A 22,852-nucleotide genomic window follows, 5' to 3' on the forward strand; every position below is an offset into this window, starting at 1 on the left:
GCTTTCACACCCAGGAGCTTCCAAATGGTGAGCACAAGCTCCCCAAGGGGCCACGGGTGGCTGCAGAAGCACTGGCAGGAGAGGAATGGGAATCTCGTGGCTGACATCCAGAGCCAGGGCTGGTTTGCCTCAGATATCAATCAAGTCTTGGCCCCCTCCAAAGCCAGAGACCCCCCTACTTCTCCAAACTTCTTCCCACAGTGAGCTCATTTGTGAGCAATTTCTCCGGTTCTCCATCAGAACTAGACCAACATTCTCCATATCTGTTCCCTTGATGCTGCCAGAAAACCCTCAGATGACTCAACACCAAGAGGATTTTCTGGGCTGGGGCAGCTACAGCATAAGACTTTGGAGACTCCATCCCTGCATGAATAAATGGCACTCACAGAGCACTCCCCACTCAGTACAGCATCAGGTCACTGTGAGGAGCAGCAGAGCCTGCCCACCCATGCAGCCTCCTCCCACCACCTCAGCCCCTCCACACTTGGGTATCACCAGCCAGTCTGCAGATCTCCAGTCACGGCAGAGATGGGGCAGCAGGAGGGATCATCATCACTTCTCTGTGCAGCAGGAAGCAGGTAATCCCCAGGATCATTGCCAGGCTGGGTCCAGCATCTTGGCTCAGCTGATCAGGACCTCCGCTGACATCCATCAGTGCAGAGCCTTTCTTAGGACCTCACTGACCATGAAAGGGCAACCCTGCAGAGAAATTCCTTTCCCAGAGGTGGTGCAGCCCTCAGGCAGGTCACCATGGATGGAGGGACTCCAGGACCAGTCTGTGCCAAGCCCCAGCTGCCTTAGTTGGGTGTTGGTGACACAGCAGAGTGAGGCCAGGAGGCTAGGCCATGGCTGGGGAGGTGGGCTCAGGGTGGTTGCTCTGAGGAAGGGCCACCTCACAGAGAAGATGGCAAAAGAGAGCAACTCCCATGTGGGTCTGGAGGTTTTGGAGATGCTGCTGGGAAGTAGAAGGTTGGGAAAGTGGTGCTGGAGGTTTGAGTCCCAGCAAGGGTAGAGAGAGATCCCAAAGGGGCTGTGGCTCTGTTACCAGAGAGCTGCAAGAGCAAGGGGGCTCCCAGAATTGTCCTGCCAGGACAAGGGGTTCCCCAGCTGGGGCTAGCTTGTCCCACTGGCCAAAAGCAGACTTGGTCCTTTGGTGCAGCATGTCCATGAAGGCTGTGGCTGGCAGGCTGTGACTTCTTATTACCATGGCTGTCCTGCCTGTCAGTAGGCAGACACCAGAAGCCTCCTACCAACAATGAGCTGCAAATGGCTCCCCAGCCCAGCTGCTGGCCTGCCCAGGCACTCATCAGTGCTTCTCCAGGGCACAGCATCTCTCAGAGGAGCATACTGGTCCAAGAAGCAAGATGCAAAGAAGAAAATCACTCTGCAGGAGAAATAAGTGATGAAAATGTCATAGGCTTCCCTCAGCAGCTCCTGATGTGATCACAAGGACCCTTCACCCTAGCCCAAGATAAACCTGTGGCCAAAGCAGACACAACCTCAGCTGCTGTTGTCACTTCATGGGCTGGGAGCTCTCCTGGAGAAAGATAAGAACGAATTGAGACTTTAATTGTCCCTGTCAGGTTTGTGTGCAGGTAAAACGATTTCCAGAGCTTTCCCTGGGTAAACAAATGCTCCTGAGATGTCCTCACAAGGCTTACGGTACCCAGGAAAGCTGACCATAAACCCACGGGCCACTAGGTGGACTCACAATAAACCAGAGCTGCAGAATGAGAGCGCCTCACTGGCTTCCACATCTCTGGGAAGAACCTGCTCAAAGCAGATGCGCTAAGAGTGAGTATTACCACAGGCAAGGACAGAAAACCCAGCAGCCTGCATCCAGCTCTCCACACTTGGTCACCAAGTATTGGCTAGAACATGGCCAACAGACCAAGCAAAAGTTTCTTTTGGCAGCTCCCTGGCAGAGCTGACCCTCCAGGTTGGGTGAGCCAAGAGTGTGGGGACAAGCACTTGCTCTCCAAGCTGGACTGCTGATAGGGATCAGATAAAAACAGCCAGGCTGGAAGTCTGCAGGGCTGTAGGACAGACATCAAGGCACCGCTGTGTGCTGAGTTTGCTTTCTCCAGCCAGGCTAGTGACCACATCTAAGGCAGAAGATCTGCCCCAGTGTTGCAAAACAGATCTGCTTGGGAGCAGAGCAGCTAATATTTCCAGTAGTGTTCCTGACATCAGCCTTCCCTTACTTCCCAGTAGCCCAGCTGGTTGGGATCACTGATGGTGGATAAAGGAGATCCAGCTCTCCCACTAGCTTCAAACAGACTGAATTAGCATGGACTGCTATGGGACAACTCTGCTGGCAGAGAGTAGCTGTGCCAACGCAGCTGTCAGTGATGTGAGCCACCAGCCAGACCCTGTGCTCCTCCCCAGGGAAGATATCCACCATGCACCCACCTCATCCTGTCCCATCATGGGGACACTGAAGCAGCAGGCTCAGAGGGCAAGCAAGGAATGGCCTGGGGCAGGTGGGTAAACCCCTGGGTTTGCAGAGGGGCTTGGAGACCAGGGACAGGAATGTCCCAGTGACACTGCTTCTCCCTCCCACCCTGGCTCCATGAGTTGGGAACATTTCTGTAGTAATAATCTCTCCTGAGCCCAAGCACTGAGGGATGGAACAGTCCCAGCAAGGCCTGGGCAGAGCATAACCTGCTCCAGACATCTCCATCTCACAAAGGGCCATGATATGAAGTAGGAGAAGGATTCCCTCCTGCAAATGGACACTGAAGGGTGTCCTTGCTTGGCCCCACTCTCCTCGAAGCATCTCTTGGGCAGGGTGGGCCCAGCAGGGAAGAGCTGACATCTCTTCTCTCTGCAGAGTGGTGCTGCTGGGACATGTCTGGACAGTGTCCCATCCCAGGTCTCCCAAGAGGAGCAGCAAACCTGGTGGTCTGGAGCATGGAGAAGCAGGTGTGCAGAACACGGCCCCAGCGCGGACCCCAAAGGTGGGTGCAGGAAGGCACGGGGGGTGGGGTGCCTCTGAGGAGGGCTTGCACTGGATAGTGGTGATGCCAGTTGAGTGTGTGTGCTATGGCTTTTGGCAGAAAGGGTTGATCAAAACAAGGGGGAGTTAAGTGGTCTTGGATGTGACAGGAGTCTGTTAAGATCTCTTTGCTATGCAAGATGTGGGCAACTCTTCTCCAAAAGCAGCACAGGGGCCAGGTGGGGATACTCAGGTCTGGTACCCATGTCAGTTCATGTGCTCCTCTCCTACAGCTCCTTGCCCAGGTCATGTGCTGCTGGACATGGAGTGGGTTTCCAGACCTGAGCAAGAACTGGGAGGAGAGAAATTTCTAGGCAGAAAGCTGGGGTGGAACCCCAGGGGTTACCTGGGGCAGCTGGTACAGAAGGGCAGAGAAGAGAAGCTCATGTGATCAAACTGGGCTCTGATGCAGCCAGGGACAGAGGAACATCAGCTGTTAATGTTAATAGCCATTACTGGTGCTCTGGAAGGCAAAGGCAAGCAGAGCAGAGCAACCACAAGCTGCTGTGACTCTCCCTGGCTGGTCAGACAGGAGGAGGAGGAGGATGGGTGAGATTTCTCTGCCCAGTACTCTGATATTGAGCCCAAAATGTGCCTTGGCATTGCTGGAGGTGGCTGATAGTCAGGAGAGACGCTGCAGATGGCTGAGGGCTGCTGAGAGGAGAGCCATGGGGTGTTGGGTGATCAGCTCATACAGAGCAGCCTCTCAAGGCCTGGCATGAGCTCATCCACACCAGCTTTAGGCACCCTGCAATCTGGCAAGAGAAGGTGAAGCACAGCTTGGGGAAGGAGGCTGGTGCCAGGCCAGGCACAAGGGGAAATATCACGTGGGGAATTGAAGGCACAGTGAGAACCTGGGAACAGGCCAAGGTGCTGGGATGCTGCAGGGGCTCAGGGTCACACACGGGGTCTTCCCTCTGCCATGCAGACATCTGAACCACCATGGGTAAATGCTGGTAGCAGCAAAAACTGCTGCTTGAGCTGGCCCTGGAAGGAGGCCACCCCAGCTGGAGGGCTGGAGTTTTCCTTATTTTTGATGTGAGCAGTAAAACCTCTGCCCCATCCACCTGTTGCAGCCCTGGCCCTGACAAGGGAGCAGGCTAGAGACCCCCAGCATACCCTGGGGATTTGCAAGAGAGCACCACATGGGCAGGAACAATTTCCACTAGACCAGGTTGCTCAAAGCTCTGTCCAACATGGCTCTAAACACTTTGAGGGACGGGGCACCCACAGTTATGCTGGGTAACCTGTCCAAGTGTCATCACACTCACAGTGAAGAATTTGTTCTTCATACCTAATCTAAATCTCCCCTCTTCCACTTTGAAACCATTTCTGAGATCATCAGTGCACTCCCTGCTCAAAAGTCTATCCCCAGCCTTCTGCTTAGCCCCTTTAAGCACTGAAAGGCCACCAGAAGGTCTCCCTGGAGCCTTCTCTTCTCCAGGCTGAACAACCCCAACTCTCTCTGCCTGGCCTCACAGAAGAGAGCTTCCAGCCCTCCCATCATTGCTTTGGCCTCCTCTGGCCCTGCTCCAACAGGTACAACAGGTCTCTGTTGTACTGAGAACTCCAGAGCTGGCCCCAGCATTGCAGGGGGAGTCTCAGCAGAGTGGAGCAGAGGGGCAGAATTCCCTCCCTCCACCTGCTGCTCATGCTCTGGGAATCAGCCTAGGATAGGGTCGGCTTCTGGACTGCAGCCCAAGAAGAGCTATCGGTCTCCTCTTCCACCCCAGGACATTGTTTTCTTGGCAGACCATTCTGCCATTGCTGCCTCAGAAATATGGGTGCTCCAGGCATGGGAGGGGAGCCATACAGATCTTTCTAAGGGCGAGCTGCCCTTGTCTCCCCTGGCCATCAGTGCAGGACCTCGTTCTTCAGGGTATTTCTATTTGACTTCCAATTTGCAAAAGGTTCTTTAACAAAACCGTAATTCGGCAGCACTTGTGACCCTGCAAGGTCCTTTCAGATCGCAGCCCAAGGTTGAACAGCACCATCTAGTGCACTTCATCCCCAAACCGCCGTGCCAGAGGGACTTCACTCCTACCTTCCCATTCCAAGGCTATGCGGGGTACCAGCAGCCCACAGACCGTCAAACATCAGTGCCAGGGCTGGCCCGCCTTGCTTTGGGGAAGCTGGGGAGTCACTGCAAAGAGGAGAGTGAGCTGCAGATGAATACTCTCAGTGCTGAAGCTGAGCTCTGGCAGAAGTGATGCTGGAAGGCTTGTGGCTCCTAAGCCAACCTGGCAGGGAACTCACAGGGCTACCAGAGAATGTCCCTTCGCAGCTCTGAGAGATGGGAGTGAAGGGCTTGCAGGGGGACTCTGTGAATCCCACCACACAGCATGGTGTGCACAGTCCTGGGCTGTTTGGATACTCCCCCAAAGCCTTTAGACCAAAGCCTGAGAGCAGTTCATATCTCACTAGATAGAGTGTTCCTGTCTCACTAGCTGTTATTGACTCTTCCAGGCAGCAATGAATGTGTGCACCAGGAGCTGGGAATTGTTTGGCAATCCAGGCTTGCATGGAGACCAGCCTCAGCTGCAGGCTGGCACCAGATCTGCACCAAACCACTGCTGGCATCTCAGCTGTGGCATGTATAAGGCAGGGCCACACTACAAACTGATGGGAAAGGGAGAAGTGACAGTTTGGTTCATTAGTGTCCACCCTTCGCTGATGGACCTTTCAGGGCGATTCCTCCTCTGCATAGCCAAGGATGCTTGGCTTGTTTGATCACCTCTTTGATATCCTCAGATAAATCTGGGAGTAGCTGGTGTTGGCCCCTGGCAATGTGTAGAGACCAGGCTTCTTGGTGTGGGTGAATGGAGGTGTGAAAGACACCAGAGGGAGTCTAGGGCTCTCCCAGCCCCTCTTAGCCCTGATAGAGGACCAGAAAATATGAGGCACCAGCACAGCTTGGCATCAGCCTACATGGCTGGGAGCCGCTGGGTGCAAGAGAAACCCTTGGCACTTTCTCACCACCCCAGGTCCACTCAGCCCTGAGGAGCAGTAAGCAAAGACAGGGAAGGGTGGCAGCATGGAGGGGCCCTGCCAAGCCTGGGCACTTCAGCCACCTGCAACCTCATGCACCCATCACCCCCACTCCCTTAGTCCCCCCTTAACACAGAGAATTCTGGTTCTGGTTTCACGCATGAATTCAGCCAAGGCCATCAAATCTCGCTGGGCCTTTCTCTGGGAGATGAAAGGCACTCTAATACCTGATCATCTCTCACCCATGAAGTTGCTTAAGTGCTGTAATCAAGGGTACTCTGGGCTCCTTTGAACGAGCTGAGAAGGCTGAGGTTCTCAGGCATCCCCCTGCAAGGCAGGGGTCAGTTCTAACTCCACCTCCTCTCCAATTTCTCAGCATTCTTTCTGAAATGCGGATGCTGAAGCCCCTCCTCCTGTAGCACCCAGCCCCACCCCAGCCAGAACATCCTCGTGGGGAGCCTGCTGCTCCCGTCCTGTCCCTCCTGCCTCCTAACCTCTCCCAGAGCCCACACTCACAGGGTGTGGGTTTCTAGAAGGGCTCAGTGGAGAGATCCTTTTGCAGCTGCTCACATTCAACTACGTTTCATTCTCCCGGGACTCAGCTTATGAAGTTCTCTACAGCTGTCTTGACCCTGACTCCTGCCCCTCTCATTTCCCTGGCCCCAGCGTTTTTCTCAGCAGGGCTTTTTAATCTATTTCTAGACCATTGATGGAAACGCTGAATAGCATTGGGCTTCCCATCCAAGGCCCGGACACCCACTGAGTGTGCTCCCATTCTGCAGGGATTCCCCACTGATGGCTGTCGGTTTGCCAGCTCCCAGTCCCTTTAAGGTGTCCCTCTTGATGCTGTATTGTGCTAATTTTTAATCAGAATACTGTATGGATTAAGTCACATGCCTGAACAGAGTCCAGGTCTATTATTTCTATGCCATAACCTTTATCAGCCAAACTTGTAATCTCTTCAAAGGATGACATCAGAGTTTGACAAGAGCTATTTTCCAGGAACTAGGCTGATTGCATTAATTATATCCCCATCCTTTAATTCTTTACCAGCTGAATCCCACATCAGCTTTTCTATTATTATTCCTGAGATCAGTATTGCACTGTTACATGTAAATCAGCTCCGAGCGTCGCTCACATGAATGAGCACAAGGAGCTGCACCATCCTCCCGGGCTCTGTGCTGGGGTGGGAAGGGGAGCAATGCTGCCTTGGGTGGACTTCTGTGACTTTTGGAGAGCTGGGGGGAAAAAAGTGAATCCTTCCAAAAGTGTTCCCTAAATGCATAGGAACAGGGACATGCAGTAGAATGATTACACCCAACCCCAGAAACCATCCCTATCAGAAATATTTCCGAGTAATTTCTCATTTTGAGAGGACTCTCCCGTGGCTTATTTGCATGCACAGCGTTTGGGATGGCACCCAGGGGTCTGCCTGGCTGAGTCCCTGGGCTCTTGGTACATCACCACTCTCCAGGGAAGGAGCAGGCTTTGCGTTTCCCTGGCGTGCTACCCTTGTTCAATCTCTGCATCTGGTAATCCCCTCCTTCTTCCCGCAACGTCCCCTGTCACTCCAGGACCGCATTGCAGTCCCAGTGCTGGAGTACCCTGCCTGGCCAGAAGCCCCGCGGAGTGAGACACGCTCCCACCACCTTTCTCCGTGCTGCTTGGCTATCTCGGTCCATACAGTGCCACCTCTTGGCCAGTCCCCTTATCTCCCTGCCGCAGAACTGCCCTGCTCGAAAGAGCAGAACACACTGCGGCTTCTAAACCAACTCTAGTTGTTCTTGGAGCCCATTGCTGCTGCCGGACCTGCCACCATGCTCCTCCACCCCCAGGCCCACTGGTGTGTGGTCTCTGCTGGGCACAGCTTGGCTGAAGGCGCTGCAGTTCGATTCTGGACAGAGCAGTAGTAGCCCATGGTGCTTTTGAGGGCAGCTGTCTTTTCCCTGGTGATCCAAGCCATCTCCGCTGCCAGGTATTGGAGTTCTTCAAAGCACGACCCTCTCCCCAGACCATCTCCTGCCCGCGATGCTCGGACGAACTCTGCAGGCTCCTTGTGGGCAGAGGGAACGGAGCCCATGAGCGCGGCTCCAGGCCTGCCGGAGCCCCCAGTGCCAGGCTCCGGGCCACGCCGCCATGTGCGGCTGCACCTCGGCTCTCGAGGCCTCCTGGGCCGGTCCCGCTCCGCCCCCGCGGCCGGCCGCCGGTTCCGCAGTACCGTCCGGGGGCGCGGGGGGCGCGGCTGAGCCGCTCTCCCCGGCGCTGGGAGGGAGGCAGCGGCGCAGGCGGAGCGGAGCGGTGCGGGGCTCACTGCTGCTGCTGCTCTCCCTTGTCGCCGCCACAACCCAGCGGCCGCGGCCATGGGCGTCCCGGGCCGGCCGCTTTGTGCCGCCGCCACCCCGCCGCTGCCCGCCGTCCCGGACCGCCGTTGCTGAGCCGCATGGGCCGGGCCCCGCGCCACCGCCGCCGCTGCTCCGAGCGGGTGAGTGAGTGAGTGAGCGAGGGAGCGGGGAGGCGGCCCCAGCGCAGGCCCTGCGCCGAGGCCGCGCCGGAGGCCGCCGCCGGGCGGGAGGCACGGGGCCGCGCCGGGCGCCGCCGAGCCGGCGCTAGGCCGCCCTGGGCGCGGGGGGCGGGCGCAGTCTGGCGGCCACGGGCCGGGCCGCGGCGCGGAGGGCGAGCGGGGCCCGGGGCTGCGGCGAGGGCTCGCCCGGGTCGCCTCCCCTGAAGTTGCCCGGGGGCGGTGTGGGGGCCCCGCGCGGTGTCCTGTCAGCCCGCAGAGCCTGCCCCGGCCCGGCGGCTCGGGGTGGCGGGGTCCCGGCCGTGGCGGGGGCGAGGTTGCCTCTGCCCAGGAGGCGAGAGGGTTCCCCTCTGGCGAGAGGGGCGGCCGTGAACCGGCCACCCGTGGCTGGGCGCCTCTCTCGTCCTCGCCGGCTGCGGCCGGAGCTCGCTTGCTCTCGGCGGGCACCCCGCGGGGCTCCCCCCGGCCGGGGCGAGGAGCCAGCGCAGCCTTGCCGCAACAATGACCGACATGGCTGTGGGGCGGCTGCCCCAAGTGCCGAAAGAACTGCCCCAGGGGGTCTGCAGCGCCCAGGGGCAGAGGTCTGCCCTGAGGGCCGAGGGAGCTGCCCCAGGCGGTCTCCGGCATCTGGGCAGGAGGAACTAGGGAGCTTTACCAGGGAGGTGGATGCGAGTCCGGAGCTCACATCCATACCGGGGTGCAAACGACCTAAAACCGCAGCGTGGTGGGAGAACCCAGCCCCGCTGCGCGGTACCAGGGCAGTGGCTGCGTGCTGCGGGTGCCTCGGACCGGGTGTGAGAGCACGGCTGGCTCCTGCGGTGCCCGGCAGCGATCGGGCTCACAGGGCCTGGCCGGCTGTGCCTGGCTTTCCGGGGCTGGTTTGCGGTGTGCAGGTGAGCTGTAAGCACAGGCACGGCGGAGGCGGCTGTTCTTGTCTCATTAGGGGAGAGAGAGAGAATGGGTGAAAAATGGCAAAGCATCCTAAAGACACGTTCGGTGGGGTGGAGTGAGCTCTGAGAAGGAGGCCATGCTAAAAGGTGTGTTTTCTCTCATATGCCGTTGAGGTAATCCAGTGCAAGGAGTAATTCATCGGGCAGCTGGTGCTCTGCGGTACTCAGGGCGTCAGAGCTGTTCTGTAAAACAAGACTTTTGCTACTGTCTTTAGATGATGAAGTTACTTTGTTGAGCAACAGAAGTAGCAACCCAGAGATTGTCCTTCTCTACCTTCTCCTCCTTCCCCGCACCTCCCATCCTCCATACTGACTCACTGCTCTTCAAAAACGTTGTACTTGATCAGATTTCCTTCTCGAGGTGGTTTTCTCGTCTTCCTTTGATGACCTGAGATTTTCCCAGGCTCACAGCGTGCAGTGGAGTTAGTGTAAGTGAACCTTTTCTCAATGGCTTGCCTACGAAAAAGGGTGCCAGAGCTGAGCTCCTGTGCTGACATGCCCAACTGAAGCAAGAATGCAGTCCAGATGCCCAAAATATTGGGGTCAGCCATGCACCTGGATTCCCCTAGAGCCAGACAAGGCGATGCAGAGTAGCTCTGAAACACAGAGATCTGTGAGGACTGTGGTGCTGCTGTGTCACTGGAGCTTACCAAAGCCACCTGTGTTTGATTAAAGTGCAGTCTCATTTTCAGGACTAACTGGATTTCCTTCCAAAATATTTCTCACAAGCCTTAAATTCCTGTTTGGGGGTGAAAATTTGCTAGCTTGGTCACCAGATAAAAGCATGCTGTCTCATTATGACCTGGTGCTTGTGCTGTCCAGGTAGGCTGTGCAAAGGAGTTGGTGGCGATGCAGCTGGTGGCACGTGTCCTGTGGTTCTGTGTGGTACTGCTTGTAGATCTTTTGGATGCAGAGACTGCCAGATCCCAGGGTTCTGGAAAACCACTGCTGTTGGGAAGTTAGCTGTTGTTTTGGTGCAGCACCAGCTGTATTCTGATGCTGAGTGCTGGATATGAAGCTTTGGGATATCTTGCAACTGGCATTCTTGGAGGGTGCCTGCTTTGAGCCCAGCTCTGCACACTCTGAAGTTGTCAAGAGCTTTGCCATTGATTCTGCTGGAAAATAAGTGTCAGTAGAGTCACAGTGCAGAGCAAAACCAGCAATCTCAGGGCGTTCATTGACAGCGATACTCATTTTTTCTTTCATCTCTTTCAGCCACACAAACTTGTTCCCATTGGAGCTACAAATACTGGTGATTTGAGATTTGAGCTCGTCCCACACTGTTCTTGCGTGAGCAAGGACCAGAAAAATGAATATCCAGGGGAAAGGCTTCCCCTTGGACCTTGGAGGAAGCTTCACTGAAGATGCTCCGAGGCCACCGGTTCCAGGTGAGGAGGGAGAACTCGTGTCCACGGATCCCAGGCCGCTTAGCCACGGTTCCTACTCCAGTAAAAGTGACGTGGTTAGAAATGAGACGTCCACCGCGACACCGAGGCGCTCCGATTTGGATTTGGGGTACGAGCCTGAGGGGAGTGCATCGCCAACTCCACCCTACCTGAAGTGGGCTGAGTCGCTGCACTCCTTGCTGGATGACCAAGATGGTATCAACCTCTTCAGGACGTTCCTGAAACAGGAGGACTGCGCGGATCTGCTGGACTTCTGGTTTGCCTGCAGCGGCTTCAGGAAGCTGGAGCCCTGCGCGTCCAACGAGGAAAAAAGACTCAAGCTGGCAAAAGCCATTTACAAAAAATACATCCTGGACAACAATGGCATCGTGTCCCGGCAGATCAAACCAGCCACAAAGAGCTTCATCAAAGACTGTGTCATGAAACTGCAGATCGACCCCGACATGTTTGACCAGGCCCAAACAGAGATCCAGTGCATGATAGAAGACAACACCTACCCCTTGTTCCTCAAGTCGGATATTTATTTGGAATACACAAGGACAGGTGGGGAAAGCCCCAAAATTTACAGCGATCCGAGCTCAGGGTCTGGGACCGGTAAAGGGCTGCCTGGTTATCTGCCAACTCTGAACGAGGATGAAGAGTGGAAGTGTGACCAAGAGGCCGAGCCCGAGGCCAACAGGGACTCAGCACCTTCCAGCAGGCTCACACAGAAGCTGCTCCTGGAGACGGTCCCGCAGCGTGCCGCCTCAGCGCGGCGCTACAGTGAGGGGAGAGAGTTCAGGTGGGTGAGCGCCCAGCCACTGTCCCTTCTGTTGGCTGCCTCTGGGGAACGGGTTGGGGACCTGCTGTGAGCACGAGGTGATGGGAAGCCCTGGAGGACCTTGGGTGGTGGGGAGCATCTGCATTGGGACAGGATGACCTTGCCCGGGCACTTTGGTGCAATGCAAAGCTTTATGTGAAGGTAGTCACAGGTGTTTTAAGGGTGTCTTTGCTCATTCTTGTCTGATTGCCCCAGATCACCCCTGCAGCAGGCTCCTCATCTGGGAAAAGTGCTGCTGGATGTGGTCTGAAGGCAGGTAGGGCTTGGCGGGCAGTGCAGAGCCGTGGGCAGTCCTTGTGCACGCGCAGGCGGTTGAGCAAGTTCCAGGTGCAAGCTGGCTGTAGCCATTCAGTGTTCAGTTACTGGCAAGTGCAGCTCATGGTAAAATGCACTAACTGGAAGCTAGAGGAGATACCTTCACCTTGGGAGTGTTTGTGTAAGGGAAATGGGGTCTGCAGCGCTCCCTGGTAACGCCGCTGCTTTCCCTGTGAGATTCCCAGCACTGCATTCTAGCGGTGTCAAAGTCAAATCCAGTTAAAACCGTCCCCTGCTGCAGCTTTTCCCTTCATCAAAGCCATTGCTGGGTTTTTATCTTTAACTGGAGGAGCCGCAGAGTTTTGCAGCCTGTTTATTTTCTGGGTCCCCCACCCACTTCCAGCCAACATGGATTTTGAAACTTGCTGAGAGCTCAGTTAAAATTCCAGACAATTAACTTAGCAGGGAGCTCCGTGGGATCAATACGTGTGTGTGTGTCTAACCCTGGCTGAATCAACAGAACCCAGCCAGGACACATTCCTACTTTTCTCTCTCTCTGGGTTATGGTTTTTTTTTTTTCACATAAAATCTCCTTGTTTTAAGACCTGCTCAGGCTAAAATCTGACGCTTTGTGAAGATTATGAAACGAAGTAGCTGAACTGTCCTTTTCAAAGCCTCCTGCCTCATGAAAAGCATTTCTGTATTTAATCTCCCTCGGCCGTCCCTTTAGGCTGGCAGCTGGAAACGTCTCGCCCTGCACGAGGGCTCGTTGCCTTTCAGCTGCCCAAGTGTTTTGGGGTTGATTCCTGGGATCTTTTTTTTTTCTATAGCTTTTTGGAGGAGGAGATGTTGTGTGTAAAACACTTGGGAGGGGACAGGGGGAAGAAGAGAGGAATTCATGTTGGACTCCTGCTGTTTTAATCAGGAGTCAGGGGGAAAAAAAAAGAATCCCAGGGCCTGGGACTTTCCCGTGGAGTTAATAAAAACCTTGAAGGTTTCCTGAAGTGTGTTTTCAGGGTGCACCCCTGAAGTAAAGGGTTAGAAAAGGCTACAATTTGAGGATCTTTTTATTTAAGCACTAATGGCTTTGAACTTGAAAAATAACCTTTTTTTTTGGAGGTTCAGCTGTGTTCAGTTTCCAGAGCAGGTAGCAAAGTCTTGCATACAGCACTGTGCCTCTTGGCTCCGGCCTCAGGAAAACAGGCACTTTACCCCTTCTCTGAACCTATCTGTGCCAGATTCTAAACTGGTTTAAGAAATGTGTGGTGGGAAAGAAGCGTTTTGGAGTAGAATTCCTCAGAGCCCAGATTGGAACAATGTGAAATAAGCCTTTACCTGGGGGACGGAGGTCAGGAGGAGCACAGAGCTGTTAATTGTAGCGTCCAGCAGCCTGTCATTGTGGCTACCGACTCTCTGCTGACCTATGGGGTAGGGAGGAGCAGGACTGTTCACCACTCTCCCCAGAGCACGAGTCACTTCTCAGCCTGGAGAGTCTGAAGTGATTTATTTGATTGATTTATTTTTTGCTTGATGTTGGTATGTGGGCTCCAGTGGCATCCAGAGCACTGCCACGGAAGATGCTGCTGCCAAACGCTGTAAGCTCTGCCTTTTTTAATGCTAAAAAATCTGCTGAGGTACTAAGTTTTCCGAGGCGATTGTTCCTCTTTGTGCAAGACTCTGTGGGCTGAATCGCTTCCTGGCTGTCCTATAGCAAAGCTGTCTTCAATAAGCCGCTTTTTAAGCCGTAGCATCTTCATCCTGCAGACTTTTTTGTTCATTTACTGCCTCACCTCAGTAGCTGTGCTGGAAGCTGGTGGAGCAGGAAGCAATACCTGCACTCAGTGTGAGCAGGTGATCTCCAGAGGTTCCTTCCAATCCTCCCCCATTCTGTGATCCTGTGATTTGAAAGGCTGGGTCCCAATTTATTGTGCAGATTTCCACCAGCTTTTGTGTTTTGCCTTGCCTGTAGAAGAATTTCTCCTTTCTGTTCTGGAGGGAGCGTTGAAATACGCTGGTTTGCATTCTCTCTGAGGGCCTGCCTAATCCCAGGATTGAACTTCTATCCCTTGACTTCCACGGAAGCCCTGCAGAGAGGAGTCTGAGCAAACTCATCAGAAGGGTTTTTCTGTTGGCAAATGAGCATCTTGAACGGGCTCCAAATTTCTTCGTGACAGAAGGTTCATAAACCTCCACGCGGCAGCTCTGCTCTCGGGAGAGCAGACATGCAAGTTCCTGCAGGAGCAGAAGACAGCCCTTGCTCCGTGCTGGCTGCTTTGAAGGCGTGCACATAGAATCAATAAGGTTGGAAAAGACCTCGGAGGTCATCAAGTCCAACCTGTCATGTCCCTCTGTGTCCCAAAGCCAGAGGCAGGGCTGTTCCACGCCGTGTTTCTGCCTGCGTAGCAAAAGGCCAATAGTCATCATAGTTAGGCTCCTGCAAATTAATTGGACATTGGTTATGGATCAGTGAACTTCAAAGAGGGTAACCCCATGAAGATCTTGGGCATTAACTGGCACCATCTGAGAGCGATGCTGCAATGGCTGAGGGTGGCTGCAGCGTTCAGTGACCTGCTCCTGACACACCAGAGCGACCCCCGTGCCTCCGGGAGCAGAACTGAAACCTGCACCTGACAGCAGCCCAGCCTGGGGAGCTCCAGGAAACCACAGGTCCCACAGAGCTGGGGGGTTGGTGTTTGATGGTGAGGGGCCACGGTTGTGCCTCTTGTCAGGGTGGGTTTGTTTGGTGCCCTGTCAGAAGGGGCTCCCTTCCCATTTCTAGAGTGTTGGAGAGCAGCTCTCAGGTATTGCCTTTGCTTTCTTCCTGTGATGGGAAGTGAGGTGAACCCATGTCATGAAGTGCACAAGATGTTGAAAAGGGACCCTGGTGATGAGAGGACACAGGGTGTTGGGTGAAGTCTCCAGTTTTTGGGTATTGAAGAGAGTTGTGGTGAAGCTGCTGGGGATGGATGGAGACATTTCTCAGTGGGGGCATAGATGTAGCATAGGTTTGGTTTTTTAAAGGAAGCTGGCTACATGATCCAAGCTTTAGTTTCCACAGAGCTGAGCTGACTAAGCTCATGGTGTTTCACAAGGGTTGGTGGTTCAGATGAAAAGGATGGGTGATGTGGTTCTCTGCCAAGGGTGGTAAAAACCACCAGAAGAGTCCTTATGCTTGTGCCCACATACCAGCAAGCTCTCTGGACATGTGTGAGGTCAACTCTCCACAAACCATGCAACCAGCACCTCTTCATAACAGGGTATACAGAGCAGGGACGTGGAGAAAAGCTAAAGGAGCTCTAGAGGGATGTGACAATCGCTGGTCTGAGGAGCTGTGACATGCAGAGGAGTGGTGTAGGCTGGCTTAGGGAAGATGCAGGATCTCTCCATTGCTTAAGCAGCAGTCAGAAGCTGGGCCTGCCTCAAGAAGTAGCTGAAATTTAGCTGGCAGACCTAGTTTTGAGGTTTGCTGCTTCATTCATAATTAAATATTAAATTGCACACTTGTGACTCAAGACCCTGTGGTAAGGAATCGGTGTTAATTGTGCCCAGCAATGCCCAGGAGGAGAACTGGGCATGCAAAATCCCCAGTGCTGATGCAGGAGCAGTTCTTAGAGAGTCAAAGGCTGTGTCTTAGTGATGTGGAGAGCAGCATGGTGCATAGAGCAACAAAGCTGGTGAAGGGGCTGGAGAACAGGTCTGGCGAGAAGCAGCTGAGGGAACTGGGGTTGTTTGGAGAAGAGGAGGCTGAGGGGAGACCTCATTGCTCTCTACAGCTCCCTGAAAAGAGGCTGGAGTGAGGTGGGGACTGGTCTTCTCAGATGAGAGGAAAAAGGCTTGACACTGCACCAGGGGAGGTTTAGGTTGGGCATGAGGAAAAATTTCTTTGCTGCAAGGTCAGGGATTGGAACAGGCTGCCCAAGGAGGTGGTGGAGTCCCCATCCCTGGAGGTGTTCAAGAAACCTGTGGCCATGGCACTTGGGGACAGGGTTTAGTGGCCATGGTGGTGTTTGGTTGATGGTTGGACTGGATCATCTTAGAGAGCTTTTCCAACCCAAAGAATTATCTGATTCTGTGATCTCGAAGGTCTTGGAGCTTCATGAGAGCTTGTTTGCTGAAGCAAATCAGCTACTGAATGTCAGAGTGGTGTGTAAAGGTGGGAAGAAAAGGTTTGGGTATTGAGCTTGGATTCAAATTGCTGGGGCTATGCATCAGTTGTGAGCAACAGAAACCTACCTGCAGCCTGTGCTGAGCTGTGGCTCTTTCCAGCTTTAAAGAAAATAAGTTCTAGAAGAATGGTTTTGGTTCTGCATTGTTCTTGAGAGAAGTTAGAGTGTGGAGGAGGGGCCTGGTGGTGGTGACTGGAGCAGTGTAAGGGACACAGGACCAACAGTGGTGGTGCTTTGCTCAGAAGTTCTGCCAGCCTGCTAAAGCTGTCGTTAAGCTGATGAACCTTCTGCATGGCTGTGGAAAGGATTTGTGCTGCTGCCTGCCAAGCTTTCAAATGGATTTCATTTGAAGAATACCTTTTGTGCCCCCAGCTTTGCCTCTACACAAATCAAGATGAAGAAGTGGTGTATTTGTTGTTTGGTTATGGATCAGTGCCTTGGCTTCTTTTTGAAGACAGGTAGTTAAGCTTTTAGCACTCTCTTGATAAATGAAGGGTCTTTTCTCCACTCCTCCACCAAACAGCCACCTGATTTCTTGTGCTTTTTATTTTGCTTACAGAATCTTTCCTCTTAAGAGCACAAAAGAGGAGTTCTGTTGGTCTTGGAGAGGCTTAGGCTAGACACGGCAGTAAAAAAGTCTTGATGAGGAGTGGCAGTGTGGGCCAGGGACATGTCACTAGAGAAGAGGAAATCACCATCCTTGGAGGGCTTTGTGGCTGGGTTAGAGCCATGGCCCATGTGGTGCAGTGCTGGTGATGGCCCTGTTTTGATGTGCACTTACAATAATGGCACAAATCATGAAAGACTTTGAGAACCAGGCTGGAACTGGTTTGGGTTCTGCTTGATTTCAGATAGAAGTGGGTGCTAAAAGGCTGAGTGGGAGCTGAACCAATGTCAAGACCCTGAGAAGTGTACTCAGGAGGTGGGCCACAGGGTGGGCACACCTTGGTTTTGATCTCCCCTTCAAGCTACCTTTATGTTTTAAGAGTTTCTTTGTTGTTGCTATAATAGACTAATCCTTTGAATAATTAGTTAGCACTGGACGTTTTAAAATGAGTTCCTCTTGGATGTGTTCCTTTAATAGTCTGTTAGATCCTGGATTTATTAACTCTGGAGACAGGCTGTGAAATCCTGTTAGGACAGCCTTTCTTGGTGGAAAATGGGCTGAGCAGGCTGGGGGATGCTGGGGGAACACACGCTGGCCTTGTGTTGGGGTACAGCCAGTGATTTCCCCACCTTCCCGAGCCATGCCCCGTCCTCCCTGGCTGTGGTTGTGAGCAGCAGAAGGGCCTCCCTAGGTTTGGGGCTGCAGAAGGTGCTCCAAGAAGTTACAGCAGTGGCTGCATGGTACAAAACTCCCTGCCACCAAGGTGCCATGCAGTGGCCTGCATTTCAAATCAACCGTGGACCTGGTGCTGCTGCAATCAGTGGGAAAATCTGGGTTTGGAGGTGGCTGTGTAGTGCAGAAAGTTGTCTGTGTTTTAAGAAGACCTCAGAAAGGAGGTTCTGATATCCTAAATCAGTTCCTGGAAATATCATTGGATTATTAGGCTCATCCTTAAATCCATTAAGCAAATTAGAGTTAATCAGGCAAATAAAAGCAGGCAGCTCTGTAGCAGGGCCCTGTCTCCTCAGCCACAGGCAGCAGCTGTAGTCGTATTTTAATGTTCCATTTGTCAGTGGATGGATTCAATCACTTCCCTGCCTTATGTGGAGGATTTGAAATTAGAAACTGAGGTTAATTATCTGCATTAAATGAAATCTGTGAAGATGACAAAAGCAGAAACCTCCCCGATTTGGCATGGTCTGTTAAGCCAGGCAGACTGCCTCAGAAGGAGAGGGGTTATTTTCCCCTGGTTTTGTTCCAACTGAAGGGGTTTAGTCACAGTAATTGAAATGATTAAAAAGTCAAATTGCTGGGGAAAATAATTCTGAGCATCTTTCTGAAAACCTCTGACACTTGGTGGAGAGCAGAGCCTGGCTCTGCCTGCAGCAGCCGGCGCTGGGCTGTCCCAGGCTGGGTGAGGTCGCTTGTCCTTGGTACCTTCTTATCAGCCTCTTCCATGGCAGTGGGATGTCACAGCTCTGCTGCTAGGTTGGTGGAGGTGATGTGGGAGTGGAACAAGACCAGAGGAGAGCCACATTTCTGAGCACATCAGATATAAACCAGATCCAGCCCCATCCATCCTAACACCAGTAATTAGCTAATTACTGCCTGCCTCGCTTGGAACTGCAGCACTGGGTTCTGCAAAGAAGACACTTCTGGAAACTCACTATCACACAGTCACAGACTGCACTGAGCTGGAAGGGGCCCCCAAAGATCACTTTGTCCAACCCCCCTGCAGTTAGCAGAGACACCTCTGACTAGAGCAGGCTGCTCAGGGACACATCAAGTCTGATCTTGAATGTCTCCAGGGACGGGGCCTCAACCACATCCCTGGGCAACCTGTTCCAGTGTTTTTCCTACTGAAGGAGATCTGTGTATCACCTCCTTAGATGATCATTTTTTCACCCATTTAAAGGAATAGACATTGTAGCTCCACAGTAGTAATTGTAGTGCTAGTGATCCAGGACCTGATGCCAACCTAAATCTGCCCTGCTCCACTTTTCAAACCATTGTCCCTCATCTTATCACTTCAGGCCCTTCCGACCAGTCCCTCTCCAGCCTTCTTGTAGGTCCCCTTCAGATAATGAAATGCAGCTGTAAAGTATCCCTGGAGCCTTCTCCTCTCCAGCCTGAACAGTCCAAATTCCTTCAGCCTGTCTTCACAGAGGTGCTCCAGCCCTCTGATCATCTTGGTGGCCCTGCTCTGGACCCACTCCAACAGCTCCCTGTCTCTGTGGTGTTGGGATCCCACAGTGATAAGCTGGTTTGGGGGGCAATTTATTTGTTCAGAGGCTCAGGTTTTTCCTACTGCTGCTGAACTCAGATATGAGCTGCTCCAGGGGATAGCACCCATCTCTGCTTGCCAGGGGCAAAGCCGCCCCTTTGCTGGTGTATTGGCACCAAGCAGCTGAGGAAGGGTCTGACTCTTGTGAAGACTCTTCTGGAGTCTTCTCTTTCTTGTCTGCCATGTGTCAGGGTGAGCTGCTTTGCCTGGAGTCATGCCTCAGAAATTGAATTGCAGCAGGCCAGGCTTGTGTGTGAGAGCAAACCCACCATCACTCACAGCCCTCATCTGGGCTGTTGCTGTTGTAAGGCAGTGATGAATTTAAGTACAACTGTTGCAGTTTTAAGTCAGATTATCCAACTTCTGTAAAAGTCACATGGGAAATGGATTTTACCTTTGAAGACCCCAGAATACACTTCTGTTGTAAGACCTGGAGTTGTTTGGTCCCGTGGTCCCCAAGACACAGCCTGCCTTTAAAGTACCAGCTTTTAGAAGGTTCTTAGCTGATCCAAGAGAAGAACAGCTTCCCTCTGTCCTAATGAAAACAGTGGAGGGAGGGGAAGCTGTAGCTCAAGGGAAAAAAAACTCTTTGAAATACCTCAGTGAGATGTACTGGTTAACAGCAGGCCCTCATGGTAGCTGCTGGACCAGGGGATCTAATGGCCAGAAGCTACTTGGTCACATTCTGCCTCCACCCTCCCACCCCCACACAGTCCCTGTCCTTTTGTGGAGCAGAGTCTCTGTCCTCTCCCCCTCTCCATTTTCTTTTTTAATCTTTTTTTTTTCCTGGAGGTGAAGTTTTTCTGTCCTTTACCTCCAGCCTGTGTGCAGAAGAGTGCTGGTGCTGGAAGGAGGAGAGCAGTAGGAACGTGGAAGTGGGATTGTCCCTTTCCCAGCAGCCCATGTTTAGGGTGGCTTAGCTCTGCTGAAGATTCATGCCTTTGGTATTCCAACTGATTTACCCTTTGCAGCCATCAGGTTTGGTCTTCTCGTGGCTGGCATGCAGTGTTTTAGATAGATGGGTGAGATTCATCTGGAAAAGGGGCTGCTTTGTTCTGCCAGCCTGGTCCAGGTGGTTGCTCCAGGACCTCCAGCTAGTGCAGGATCCATCCTTTGGTAGCTGAGGACTTCTCCAAGCTTTCACAAGTAAAGGACAAATTTAAACCAAGTCACAGGAGAGCTCCTGGGGATTACAGGTAGGATCCAGGGAGAGAGCTGTAGGGACTCTGAATCCCGCTGTAGCCACTGGGTTTGATCAACTTTATCCTGCCTCTGCCCCATGGAAGTGAGGGCTGCAAAACCATTTGGCACCAGACATGCAAATGAGAGCTGGGATGAGGCGACTGCTGCCCTCAAGGAGCCCAAAAGAGGAATCAACAAATAGAAATTATTCTATTAGCAAGGGCAAAGTTCACAGGTTAACCATCATGTCAAATCAATGAAGTACAGCCTTGATCTCCTGCACAAGGGCTTTATTGTCCATAACCAAGAGTGCCTGAGCAAAGGCAGCAAGTTCTTGCACTCCAGCAAGTTCTGCACTCCAGCATTTGCAGCATACTGAAGAAAGGGAAGCTCTGTACAGACTGCAGCACAAAATGCCTCCGTCGGACATCAGCTTCATTCCTGCTTCAAAAGATCATAAACCATGCCCTTGGAACCTTCTTGCTCTCCTTAGGGCCCTGCCCAGACTGGATTTCCACAGGGTGTGCACTTCTCAGTTTCTTAATCAAAAGTTGGGGTCTTTGGCTGAGGAGCTTTGTCTCTGTGCCTTGAATTCAGTCCCTGTGACTGTCAGAACATTTCTTTCTTAGGAAATGGGAAGTGGTCCTTCTTGAGCAAGGCCACAGAAGAGAGCTGTTGGGTATGCTGGCAACTTCAGGGGTGTGCAGCATGTGTCTTGTGCTAATGTGCTAGTGCTGGAGGAAGACCATCACCCCAAGTCCTTTGTTGCTTGTTCCATGGCTCTGCCAGGAAAAAGAAAGGGCAGAAGCTGCTGCCTTAGTAATGGATGTGTTTATGTTTCATGTGTCTTGGAGCATCTGCACATGCAGGGAAACTTTGTTTTCCTCTCTTGGGAAAAGGTCCTTTGGAAAGGCTGTCCTGACCCTTTTCAAGATGAGCCAGTGCTGGCAAAAATAGATGAGCTTGAAAGGAGAGGGAGGCGAACAGCAAAGGCTGTGTGGATGTGTCACTGCAGCACAGGATTTGTCACCTTGTAAAGCAGCACTGCAGTCTTCCCCTCCAGATACATGTGGTGAAGTTTGTGACCCAGGGTGATTTGAGTGCTGCCAGCTGGGGAAATTGGCCAAACTGGAGGCACTGGAGAAGGCAGAGCATTCTGCTGTCCCTAAGTGGTGGGTTTGGATCTCTCCCAGAAGAGGCTGAAGGAGCCTGTTGAAACTGATCTGTGAACCTTCCTCGTGGAGGGAGGAAGCTTTCCATACGGGCATGGGAAAAACTTTCCTTTGGTAATCCTGGAGATAACAGGTCACAGCTTCACCCAGTGTGTCTTGCACAATAACTTGTGGTCAGGCCCAAGTGTCTATTTTAGAAAGGCATCCAAGCGAGGGGAGGTCACGCAGCAGCTTCGTTATCTCTCGCCCCGCTTAGTGACTCTCACCGCTTCCAGTCAGTTAGTTCCTTATTGCTCCCCTCAGTGTTTTCCAGCTGGGGGGTTCTGGTCCTGTCCTCACTGGATTTAGAGGCTCCTTTGCATGTTTGAAACCCCTCTGAGTGGGTGTGAGTGTTCTGCTGTGGCAGCAGCTTTGTTATGGAAGGCTCGGTGGTTTTATTGGACTCCTCAACCCTCCAGCCAACTGTTAAACAAGCTGGAGCTTGTCAGGGTTGACAAACCTCCGCGCTGGTCTCAGACCTAACCTACCAGTTTAAAAGGCAGTTTTCTTTTGTCTGCAGGTTTCTGGGTGGGGACCATCAGGCTTCTAAGGGAAATTCACTCAAAGCCTCTCTTTTCCCCCTCCCACCTCAGATCAGTTCAGTTTTGTGTTAACTGTTCTGTCCCCTCCAAAGGCCAGAAGGCAGCGCCAGCCTGTGCTCTGATGTGCTGCTGCCTGAGGTCCTCTGCTGCACACCAGGAGTGCAAGGAGCTGGAAGTGTGTGGTTGTATGAAAAACAAACCAACTGCACAATTGGTGGAGATAAAATGGAGAAAGTTTTTTTGGGGTGATTCATCCAGAATTATTTAAAAACACCTTGAATTTATTCTTAAAGCTTTGGAGGAGAATTCTTGCCAGGCCACGGTGTTTGTGCACCTGAGTAAATGCCTGCCTCAGCAGTTTGTTGGTGTCAAGTGCTCCAGACCTAAATCCCTTCAAAACTAAACCCAGCACCTTTGTCTCTGCAGGCTATTCACTGGTGAGGTGGAAGCAGGCGTAGGACAGGCAGGCTGCTGAGGCTCACACCATGCAGTATTATTTTCCATGCAGATTTGCTCTCTGGAGGTTTAGGTGGCAAAGGTTGAAGCAGCTGGATGACCCAAATATGCAGATGGGACTGGTGGAGAAGTGGTTGAGGAGCAGCTTTCTGTGCCCACAGCCACGTCAGGCACGCTAGGGCCTCTATCTGTCCTCTTCTTACATCCCTCCAGCAGTATGTTGTATGGATCTTATCAGTGCTTGGGGATCTAGCAATGCTTAGAAATATCTGAAGGGTGGGGGGCAAGAGGATGGGGCAGACTCCTCTCAGTGATGCACAGCAACAGGACAAGGGGCAGTGAGCACAAACTGGAATCCGTCTGAACAGGAAGGGAAGCTTCTTTGGTGTGAGGGTGCTGGAGCCCTGGAGCAGGCTGCCCAGAGAGGTTGTGGAGTCTCCTCTGGAGAGATTCCAACCCCTCCTGGACA

General features: G+C 52.9%; 1 protein-coding gene across 2 annotated transcripts in view; it reads left to right on the forward strand.

Annotated features, from left to right (window-relative positions):
* Nucleotides 1–507: 507 nt before the first annotated feature.
* AXIN1 (axin 1) overlaps nt 508–22,852 on the forward strand; it is a 77,426-nt gene continuing 55,081 nt past the window's right edge. The window contains exons 1-3 of one of the 2 annotated variants that reach the window (XM_068147061.1): nt 508–578; nt 2,834–2,960; nt 10,670–11,641. In XM_068147061.1, coding sequence (XP_068003162.1) covers nt 10,764–11,641 — 878 coding nt within the window. In that variant the 5' untranslated portion in view covers nt 508–578; nt 2,834–2,960; nt 10,670–10,763. Of the gene's footprint in view, nt 579–2,833; nt 2,961–8,280; nt 8,469–10,669; nt 11,642–22,852 lie in introns of those variants that run through there. The other variant, XM_068147060.1, reaches the window with a different exon arrangement.

This window comes from Melanerpes formicivorus, unplaced genomic scaffold (genome assembly GCF_026170545.1).
Source record: "Melanerpes formicivorus ecotype bairdi unplaced genomic scaffold, bMelFor1.0.p_v2 SCAF_14, whole genome shotgun sequence".
NCBI lineage: Eukaryota > Metazoa > Chordata > Aves > Piciformes > Picidae > Melanerpes > Melanerpes formicivorus.